General features: G+C 39.0%; 1 protein-coding gene, 1 long non-coding RNA gene and 2 other non-coding genes across 5 annotated transcripts; all 4 read right to left on the bottom strand.

The window, feature by feature from the left end:
- Positions 1-720: 720 nt before the first annotated feature.
- c29h6orf47 (chromosome 29 C6orf47 homolog) lies at positions 721-4,807 on the bottom strand. 2 transcript variants are annotated; one of them, XM_046843984.1, is made up of 3 exons: positions 4,733-4,807; positions 3,269-4,196; positions 721-1,953 (listed from the first exon to the last, which is right to left on the bottom strand). In XM_046843984.1, the coding sequence occupies exon 2, from the start codon at positions 4,178-4,180 to the stop codon at positions 3,287-3,289; it is 894 nt and encodes a 297-aa protein (XP_046699940.1). In that variant the 5' UTR covers positions 4,181-4,196; positions 4,733-4,807; the 3' UTR covers positions 721-1,953; positions 3,269-3,286. The 2 variants fall into 2 exon arrangements, with proteins under 2 accessions (XP_046699940.1, XP_046699941.1); XM_046843985.1 differs by having other exon boundaries at positions 3,269-4,191; positions 4,733-4,797.
- Positions 4,808-6,123: 1,316 nt separating this feature from the next.
- Positions 6,124-10,325, bottom strand: LOC124381812. Its single transcript, XR_006924929.1, has 11 exons — positions 10,311-10,325; positions 9,521-9,681; positions 9,103-9,224; positions 8,838-8,870; positions 8,606-8,653; positions 8,074-8,143; positions 7,827-7,894; positions 7,581-7,653; positions 6,662-6,737; positions 6,415-6,482; positions 6,124-6,236 (listed from the first exon to the last, which is right to left on the bottom strand). It is a non-coding gene; the product is annotated as an uncharacterized LOC124381812 (long non-coding RNA).
- LOC124382306 lies at positions 6,557-6,621 on the bottom strand. Its single transcript, XR_006925015.1, has one exon. It is a non-coding gene; the product is annotated as a small nucleolar RNA SNORD52 (small nucleolar RNA).
- On the bottom strand, positions 7,969-8,033 carry LOC124382305. The gene has a single exon (XR_006925014.1). It is a non-coding gene; the product is annotated as a small nucleolar RNA SNORD52 (small nucleolar RNA).
- Positions 10,326-11,174: the final 849 nt, after the last annotated feature.

Below are 11,174 nucleotides of genomic sequence, written 5' to 3'. Positions count from 1 at the left end.
GGTGTCTGGCACCAAGACTTTAGTCCTGTATATTGCGATGTAGAGGTAAAAAATTGTTTTTAAATATTATTGCTGTCAAAATTAACGCGTTAATAACATTTATTTACAACTTCCTTTCTTTACTCTGAGATATATATATATAATTACTGAAAATTAATTTTTAATTTTTAATTCAATTCGAGCACCAAAATCCGCCATGACGCACAAATCCGGCAATTAAAGCCGTCCGTGTGGAAACATAAAAAAAAGCTAAATTTCCCATTGGTGTCCTGATGATTTACATCACTTTAAAGACCAGGATTACTTTCAAACATTTACAGGAATATTTTGTGCTCCGTGTTGAGTTTGGGTTCACTAATCATTACACATTTGCATTAAGCATCAATATTTGCATATATTATAAATATAAAGCATCAATATTTGTACCATGTACATAATGTGAAAAGTCTAAATTTGGGGTAGAACAGATAAAAATGTGCGTTTAAGTTTTAATCGATCGACAACCCAAAATATATATATAATATATTTATAGTACACATAATAAATCCCACCCATGTGTTGCCATTGTAATGAGATTATTAATGCGATTCGTTACTGACAGTGGTGTTGATGTTATTGCTGATCGGGATATTCTCTTCAATATATCTTACAAGCTCCAGCACCTGAAAGCAGCCCTTCTGATGATGATAATGAAGAAACCACAACATCCAACACACAAAGTCTGCTTGAGAAAAACTATTTATTTCACCAAATATTTCAGGCTCAATGTACTGATCAGTGATTTGTCCAAAAACTTCAAAAGATCTCGGTTTTAGCTCACGCATCTCTTCACTGCTCCTCTCGGAAAAGGGCGTATCGCTCGTTCCTGGATCACGCGGATCGACGCGTTAAAGCGATCCTGCACTTAAACGGTGCAAATGCATAAAACATGACTAAAATAGAATCTTAAAGTGCATTCCCTAGGCATGGACAAGAACAAATATATTCTGCTTAAGATATGCTTAAAAACTTTTATATTATTTTTAAAAGCACTGATCGTGCTCCGAAATTCCCGTCAGAGGAAAGGACGAGGGGAAAGAAAACAAAATGTAGTGTTAGTGTGGAACATGGCTAAAAACAAACCCTAATGGGCTGAATGGAGGCACGTGTGTCTGAAATATTCTTCGAATAAAATAGTAAATATTCAAAAATGAGTTAAAATTATGAAAAGAAACAACTTTGGGGGGAGAGGGGAAAAAAATAGAACCTTAAGATTAATACACAAAAACCCCACTGATAAAATGGACACATTAAATACCTTATATAGAATAGTGGAAATGTTCACGGGAATAAAACCAACAGTTCAATATAATAATGCAGACAGGTCCAGGCTGGTGTGTACCACAGAGTCAAACGCAAGTCCACTTTCTCAATAGAGACCTAATGATGTTGCCCCTATAAACAAAAACCCCTTCCATTAACATTGAGTAAAAAACATCGCCAGTCTAATTAGACATGTAGTGAAGAAGAAATACTGTGAATAAAGTCTCGAAGCTGGCGAAAGTATTTTAAAAAGAAATCTCTAAAAGCTGGTGGTGATATGAAGTCAAATCTTTCCCAGTTCTCTCCAGAGGTTAAAACCAATCAGCTGCATGGCTGAAGTCCTGACCTTATGTGATAAACACAACGCATCACAGAAGAGTCTGTCCAGTCGTGCGTATTTAAAAAGTGCTTTTTACGGTGCATTCTGTACTCCAAAAAAAGAAAAACAGATGAAGCATCTCCTTCAAATGCACTACTGTTCTGTCCAAAAAGTCTATTAAAAATAAATGGAAAATCGGTGTTGCTTTTAGTTTTGCTCTCTGGTCCATGTGTGAATGAAACTGTACGAGACAGAAGAAAAAAAAAAGGAGGTGCTGGTAAGATCTTTGACTTCTGTGCTCGAGTGGTCGGTTTGTAGTGTCTCCTCGTGGCCTGGAAAACAAAAGGGGGCGTTAAACCTATTTTAGGAAAAGAAATGTTTGCACTTACAAAACAAACTTACTTTGTTTTAGTGACCAAAGCTTCCAGTTGCACATTTTTTATAGTGGATAAAAAAAAATTAAAAAAAAATAAAAAAAAAAATGGTATTGCATTTTTTAATTTAAATAAATAAATTCATCAATAAAAGTATTATTGCAGAAAAAAATACAAATGCGCATAATTTTGATTGCACAATAGGGGGCGCATTTCAGAAATGTTTTTTTTTTCCTGCTTCGACTGCTTTGTCCTTTAATGGACTACCCGGTGCGGCAGTTGTTGTGAGTGCAGACTGGTATCATGGCATGTGGAAAATGTCAGCGTGGCTCTACGGTGGCTGCAGGATTATTGCGCTTCATGCAGTAAATCTTCCAGCATGGAGACAAATTGGTTTGGCGTCGGACTACGTGGACCCCCGAAGAGACGCCACCAGGACTATCTGATTGGTAGTTAGACTTCACCATCCCTATAATTTCTAGGTTTTTTTAAGTTGCTTGAGTGGAAAAGAAAAAAGAAAGCAGATGGAATGAGGAAAAAAATGTGCCAAATCCAAATGTATCAATCTGGCAACACATTCATGACTCTGTGGGTGATAAATCTCGTGCCTTGGTTGCCCAGGAAACCAAACGGAATACGCCAAATTGTGCTAACGAATTTGATTGCAGTCACAGTGCAGATCAATGTCTGTATTACGATGCACTTAATGTTCTTGCACCATATCCAGGGCCCCGCAAACTCGCCAATTAATCGGCCCACCCGCACGTTTGGATCTAAATATGTTTCTCATATTATATCTGATTATAAAGGTTGGCTTTCAAACTAATATTCCCCCTAGTTATTACCGTGGCCTAATTCATCCACCAAGGCTCTTAAAAAGTAACCCCTTATTTGTCTGTGAGGTGCAGAATAAAACTGATCCAACGTTTGGAGGCATAATAAATATCTCCACAATAATATTGGTAGTCACCAGGACCTTTTCCTGCTACAGACCCACCCGCACCCACCCCCAGTAAAGAAAGGAACGATAATGTGGTCCACAGACAGAAGATTGTGGTCTCGTGGTTTAATCAGACATCTTCCATTCCCTTTTAAATCCGCGACAATTATAGGTTCAAGACTGCGTAAAGCTCTTGAAGGAGCTCTGGATGATTTCGCCTCGCAGCTCTGTGACGGTCAAATGGAATTTGTATGCCGGTATGTTGAGCGTTGAAGAATATATTCCTACAAAAAAAAAAAAAAAAAAAAAAAAAGGATGTGAGAAGGCACCTACCCTCGAAAACCTTTCCCTTCAAGAGACATCGACACTCTTGCTGCTGCTCTCGGTGTGCGCCAAAGCATTTTCCGTTTCGTCCTCGCTGTCCTCGTCTTGTTTCTCGTCTTCTCCGGTCCCCAAAATCACGCTCTGGCGAACGCTGACGGAAATGACCAGCGCCTGGACGATTCCATACACCAGGGCGAACTGAGGCAAGTACTCCTGAACCAACCACAGCAACCCGGCCATTCCCACAGAGGACACGAGGAACATGGCCATGCCGTGGAGCCAGAGCTTCAGTGTGCCTTGAACACCCAGGACGTCCAGGACAAACTTGACGGGGGGCGAAACGGTCCACAGAAACCCGACTACAAACAGATCAAAAAGGTGGCGAAGGAAATTGAAACAGATCTCATAATGCTCGGAGACGATTTCCCCAGACCAGGACTGAGCAAAAAAGCTAAAGGTAGATGACCTTTGGGAAAACGGAACAGGAGACGGGGGTGGGGTGTCGTAATCGGAAAAATCGGTGTCTTTCGCGTCAGGGTCCCACGATCCTTCGTTCCAGGTGCTCTCGCCGCGTCCTCTGAACTTGAAGGACGTCGGCCATAAATAAAACACAGGACTGATTATCCGTCTCCACCACCGTGGCGGAGGAGGCGTCACGGGTCGCTCAGCATTTAGATCTTCCACTTCTAAAGGTTTCAGAAGTTCCTCCTGAGCTTCCCAGTATTCCTCAGTTGGGGGTTTCTCGTCATTTTGGTTTCTCCAGCCACCCCAAACCCAGGACGTTAACCCTCCCAGACGCCATCGGCTTTTCTCCTGGACTTCAGGTGTCACACTTTTCTCGCTTTTGGGTTTAGTACCCCAAGGGCGATACAAGTTCCCGGGGTTGATCCATGCCCAAACTCGTCCTACGACACCAGACATGGCTTTTCTTTCTTCTCTTTCGCCAAATAAACCAAATGTATTAATTTAATAACAGTATTTATTACTATAGAATGGCCTTAGTCTAATCCTACACTCTTTAAACATCTCTATATGCTGTGGAAATCATCTTATACACATTCTAAAGCTTTTTTTCTTTCGACTTGAATGCATTACTAATGCATTAGACCACACCTGGGCTTTGTTCTCAGACGTCGTCCAACTGATTTGGGACACACCCGCTTCCCAAAAAAACAATTCAAAACACGTCTTATCTAATACATGACCCAAAATAAACATCTAAAAACAATAAATTCACTTTGTAGCCTAACTTACGTGCAATTCTTGCGAATTCTGAACCAAAAAATAGCACTAATAAGGTCTCATTTCAGCCATGTTGACTGTTTACACTACAGCGTCTGTGGAAGTTCGATGCTTATCGAGAAAATATTGGCAAATTATAAATATCCATTAACTAACCTACCAATTAACAATTATAAAACCTTGCGAATTAAATAAATAATATTAAGTGACAGGGTTTATTTAGCTGCCTACCTCAGTTACACTCTGTCCTACCTGGAGCGAGAGACGACTAGCTACAATGTTAGCATCACACGAGCCGAAAGAGTCGGTTCTTTAACCCGATTGTTTTAGGTGATTCGCATGAGCCGATTGCATCAATTGACTGATCGATTGATTAATTGAACGAAATAAAAACGTCATTGTTGCAAGGCGATTTATTCACTATTTCATTGAGTCGTTAGTAAATTTCCCGAGACTAAGTCGCTTTCTGTTTGTTTACAGGAATTCGAGTCAAATAAATGGTATTTGATGCATTTGAGGTGGAAGATCATTGCATAAAACTTTAAGCCATAATCATGAAAGAAAAATTGAGAATTGGTGATAATACCGCGTAATAAACTGGTCATAAGCCTTATGAGAGGAGAGTCGACTCTTTTCTGTGATTCGACTGAAAACACCCGATTCGTTGAATAGAATCGATTTAACAACTCGCTGCTACGAACACGACAGTGACGTAAAACGCAGTCCAAATGAATTTGCAAGTAGGAGGTTCACATACTATGGTAAAGCTCAGAGTATTACACAATTACATTACAGAATAGTTATTCAAAATTGACAAAATTACAAATTATGCTATACGTAAAAACCTGAATATTTGAAAGCATAGACCGGATACGGAAGTCTTACCAATATTTGCGGGCTAGAGTCCTCGTTTTTCATAATAAAAGACCAAAACTTAAACAGCTACCGCTTTGATTGTATTTTTGCTTTAACAGGGTAGAAACCCGTTTTTACAGAAGCTGTAAAAAAAAAAAAAATAGTAATAATAAATGTTCCAGAGGGTCATGGGTTCAAATCCCAGCGCCACAATGCTGCCACTGCTAAGCCTTTAACACAACTAAACTGTAACCCTGATACACCTTGTTTAACTGTTCTGTAAACAAGCCAGCATCATCAACTCCAGCAATACTGTTGGCTGGATGAATTTTCTTAACGTGCTTTAATGCAACTTTACCACAAGAATTAAGGAACATGGTTTGGGTTCAGGTTAGACCCGATAAGACGCATCACACAGATACAACTGTTAATTAGTGTAGGGGTTGAGCTCTGTAGGAACCCTAGAACAGCTTTAAAAGAAAATGCAGGGTTCCTGCATTTACAACCTCAAATTAAGTAGCATTTAGAGTAGAGAGGTTCATATTTACAGGCATTATCCTATAAGCAACCCAACAGGTGGAACAGGAAGTCAAAACATTGATGGGAAAAGAAAACTCCAGGAAAGGAAAAATTAAGAGTTGCTCAATAAATATTTGCACCAACAGGAAGCATGTGAAACACCAGCAGCTTAGACAGGTGTTTAATATAAAACCAAATATGATTGTATATAAAGACTTGGGGTGGAAATAATTCTTAAAAGCACAATAGAATATTAAACAATCTTTATTTGGTATCAAATTGTAAGCAATTACATTTCACAACACAAAGGTAAATCATGTCTGCGTTACAGCTCGCGCTCCACCGGTGCAGTGACTGAATCCTGAAAATAAAAAAATAAATAAAAATGACTCTTCTACAGTGACACAGTGCTGCGAGCCACAGCTCACGATCGTGTTTCAGTGCGCTGCGAGTAAACCTCATTCTCTTTCAGTAGAACCGTAAAAGGCAAATCATCATCAACACGTCAATAAAAGTCTGATCTGCTTTACAATACTTACTGAAAATCATTTGCACTTGGGGTACAAAACACCCATCCTGGTGAAACCCCCAGTCCTACACACCAGCCCTAAGGGTAGAGAGATACACAAACTATAAATCATCTAAACTCAACCAATAAATCACCTCTTATACATGAGGATGTGTTCAGTGTGATTTAAAGAAACATCATGTTCTCAGAGACTCTAGTCTATTGAATCATCATTACACATACTACAAATTACAGAAGACAGTATTTATTATACAAACCAAATCTGATCAGGATCTGATGCCTTCATGTGAGAGCAGGAAGCAACTTGATTGGCAGACTGGAGGTTCAACATAACTAGAAAAGGATAAAAAGTAATGAATTGTAGATCAATACATTAAAAAGTAAACTAGGAGATAATTGAGCAGCACAGTAATTTGCTAAGAGGAATAAAGCTTCAGGGAATATGGGGAAAATATTCAACTTCAAGGTGGCTTCCACACAATGTGATCTCTATGCACGAGAGCACAGTGGGGGAAAAAAATGTCAAATTCCTAGAAACTTTCCATGGGCACTTCAGCTGGGGGATTTCAAAAATCAAAGAACTAAGAAATTTGAGAATTTATTACAAGTTTAGGAAAATTTAAATAAACTAAATATGCAAACATTTTGTTTGGTCATAAGCAGACATGCAGGCAAAAAAATTAAATTAACTTTTGTTTGTATCATTGTTGCAAAATAGCCGACAGCACAAGAAAGCATTAAACAAGATTCTAATGTAATTATGTCATTTACTAAAATATTCAACAAGAAAAACCCTATTTTATGTGCAGGATTCAAGAAATGCACAGTGCATCCAGGGGTGTGTGGATTCAGAGTAGAAATTTGGCAATAAATCTGGCCGTTTGATCCTAAATTCTTCTGCAAAATAAATTTTTTTTAAGTACATTTTCCTTGTTATAGGCCAACTTGTCATATTGTAAATTCCCAGTTTAGTCCCATTGAAAGTTTCCAGTCCTGAAAACTCATTTAATTTTGCAAACGTAGTTTTATATGATGTTTTAGTTTGTGTACTTGCTCAGCAGCTCACACATTTTAACACTGACCAGGGGGTAAAAAAAAAAAAAAACAATTCTAAAAATCCCAAGAGCAGATTTGTTTTTTTACATTTATTTGAATAAAATTTTTAAAAGCAATTACATTTCACAACTCCTCACGAAGGTAAATCATGTCTGCGTTGCAGCTCGCGCTCCACCGGTGCAGTGACTGAACCCTGAAAATAAAAAATAAAAATGACTCTTCTACAGTGACACAGTGCTGCGAGCTGCAGCTCACGATCGTGTTTCAGTGCGCTGCGAGTAAACCTCATTCTCTTTCAGTAGAACCGTAAAAGGCAAATCATCATCAACACGTCAATAAAAGTCTGATCTGCTTTACAATACTTACTGAAAATCATTTGCACTTGGGGTACAAAACACCCATCCTGGTGAAACCCCCAGTCCTACACACCAGCCCTAAGGGTAGAGATATACACAAACTATAAATCATCTAAACTCAACCAATAAATCACCTCTTATACATGAGGATGTGTTCAGTGTGATTTAAAGAAACATCATGTTCTCAGAGACTCTAGTCTATTGAATCATCATTACACATACTACAAATTACAGAATACAGTATTTATTATACAAACCAAATCTGATCAGGGATCTGATGCCTTCATGTGAGAGCAGGAAGCAACACGATTGTTGGTCGTTCAACAACTAGAAAATGATAAAAGGTAATGAATTGTAGATTAATTCATTAAAAAAGGAGATCATTTAGCAAGTTACTGTGGTGCTCAGAAGAATCAAGTTTCAGGGAATATGAGGAAAATATCCAAATTCAAGGAGGCTTCTGCACATTCATCGATGTGTGTGCACCAATTTAGTTGTATAATGCTATTGCAAAATAGATAACAGCACAAGAAAGCTTTAAACAAAATGGCATGTAAAATCTATCTACATAGACCCCTTTGTTATTTTTATAAAAAAAAAAAAATTGCAAGCAGGAGATGTGGCCTATTTTTGGGTTTATTTGTACTTGCATTTTAACACTGCCCAGAGCCTTTATATTTATTTGCTGCACATATATGTGCATATTATTATGCTCAAGAATAGATGCAAATAGATGCAATGATCCAAATATTAAGTGCAAATATACTGTAATAAACGTAAGGCACTTACCAGGGAGGAAAAACAACTAGGTGTTATCCCAAGACCATTCTAATATACCTGCAAAAAAACGTGCACCTTTAATATCTTGATTAAAAGTACAAAATGCATCATCACATCAATCCCAAACATGTTCAGGTTACTGTGAAGAACTTCATGTTGTATTCAGAGACTCTAGTCTAGTGAATCATCAGCACATGTTCACATTCAAAACAAGCTCAAACTAGAGAAGAAAATGACCAACCATTAACAGCACGTCTGGATTCCAGGACCATGTCTGCAAAAGAAGAGAAAATAAATTGTTACTAAAAACTAATAAAGTGGATAAACTGAAAGCCATGAGGTGGACGCCATCTTGGAAAACAAACCACGCGGCTTTCTAACCGTTAACACACTCAAAAAACAAAACTCAAATTATACTCGAATTTACACTCAATATCTATAAAAGCAGCCAAACAATTGCAATGTTAAAGAAGAAAAGTTTCTAAAGACATATTTGGACCACTAACCTCCATCCGGAACCTTCATTGTAAACACCAGTAAACAGGGAGGAAGGAAAGAACGAGCTGAGAAGCGAGCGCGAGACTTTATTGGGGTCCTCACTTAGTGATTTAGGCGTCTAATTGAGTGCCTGTGTAAAAAAAAAAAAAAAAAAAAAAAAAAAGAGAAATGTACATATAAACTATTAATATTTAATATATTTATACATTTAGACACATCCTATTAAATAGGTTCTTTATTTATTTGTTTTCAACATTCCACATTAATATTGAAGACTAACTATCCAAACTATGACAGAACACATTATTATTTAGTCAACAAAAGGCGTAAATAACACTGAAAATGTTTTATATTTTCGATTTTTATCAAATAACCACCTTTCGCTTTGATGACAGCTTTACACACTCTAAGCATTTTCTCACTCACCTCAGTCTCATAAGTACTTGTTGGCTGCTTTTCCTTCACTCTCTGGTCCATCAAGTCAAGAAGCTTTTGTTGTCATTTCAGCCATATATAGCTGACACAGTACACTGAGTAATTAGACAATGTTCATCCAGAACCCTGGTGCTACATTTAACAACATAAAGCTGCATAACAGAAAACACAAAGCTAAGGACTTGTAAGTGTCCTCGCCACATAAAGTGCATCGTGTGCAACCTGGTGCAAACACAAAACAAAGACAACAAGACAGTGTAGGACAAATGCACAAAACACAAATTAGCGCCGCCAGTAAACCTACTGTATATTATACAGTGCAGTGTGTGGAGAGAACCGAGTACAGGAGTGAACCTTATAACTAAACATGTAAACAAAAGGGTTTGTGCAAAACAGCAATAGCAGCAGTCAAAAAGATGTGCAAAACAGCATGTAAACAGCATGTAAAACAGTTTGTAATAATGAATTGATATATGGGTGGTGCTGAGACATGGATGTGTGAAGCAAGTACGAGTGTGTGTTGAGTCTGGGTTGTACAGATCAGTCACACAGTTGGGTGTGTGTGTGTGTGTGTGTGTGTGTGTGTGTGTGTGTGTGTGTGTGTATGAGTTTCAGTTCAGGTCTGTGTTTAGAAGCCTGATGGCCTAAGAGAATAAACTGTTGCAAAGTCTGGATGTGAGGCCCAAATGCTTCAAAACCGCTTTCCTGATGGCATGAGGGTGAAGAGTGTGTGTGACAGGTGTGTGTGTGTGTGAGGGGTTGTCCACGATGCTGTTCACACCTGGATTTGGGGATCCGCTGCCATTTCTCCTTGCAGATCCTCTCCAGTTCTGTCAGGTTGGATGGTAAACGTTGGTGGACAGCCATTTTTAGGTCTCTCCAGAGATGCTCAATTGGGTTTAAGTCAGGGCTCTGGCTGGGCCATTCAAAAACAGTCACAGACTTGTTGTGAAGCCACTCCTTTGTTATTTTAGCTGTGTGCTTAGGGTCATTGTCTTGTTGGAAAGTAAATCTTCAGCCCAGTCTGAGATCCAGAGCACTCTTGAGAAGGTTTTCGTCCAGGATATCCCTGTACTTGGCCGCATTCATCTTTCTCTCAATTGCAACCAGTCGTCCTGTCCCTGCAGCTGAAAAACACCCCCACAGCATGATGCTGCAACCACCATGCTTCACTGTTGGGACTGTATTGGACAGGGGATGAGCAGTGCCTGGTTTTCTCCACACATACCGCTTAGAATTAAAGCCAAAAAGTTCTATCTTGGCCTCATCAGACCAGAGAATCTTATTTCTCACCATCTTGGAGTCCTTCAGGTGTTTTTTAGCAAACACCATGCTGGCTTTTATGTGTCTTGCACTGAGGAGAGACTTCCGTCGGGCAACTTTGCCATAAAGCCCCGACTCATGGAGGGCTGCAGAGATGGTTAACTTTCTACAAATTTCTCCCATCTCCCGACTGAATCTTTGGAGCTCAGCCACAGTGATCTTTGGGTTCTTCCTTACCTCTCACCAAGGCTCTTCTCCCCCAATAGCTCAGTTTGGCTGGACAGCCAGCTCTAGAAAGGGTTCTGGTCATCCCAAACGTCTTCCATTTAAGGATTATGGAGGCCACTGTGCCCTTAGGAACCTTAAGTGCAGCAGAAATTTT

Source organism: Silurus meridionalis, chromosome 29, assembly GCF_014805685.1.
Source record: "Silurus meridionalis isolate SWU-2019-XX chromosome 29, ASM1480568v1, whole genome shotgun sequence".
NCBI lineage: Eukaryota > Metazoa > Chordata > Actinopteri > Siluriformes > Siluridae > Silurus > Silurus meridionalis.
Note: the sequence above shows the minus strand (reverse complement) of the source record. Positions and strands in the feature narration are given on the sequence as shown.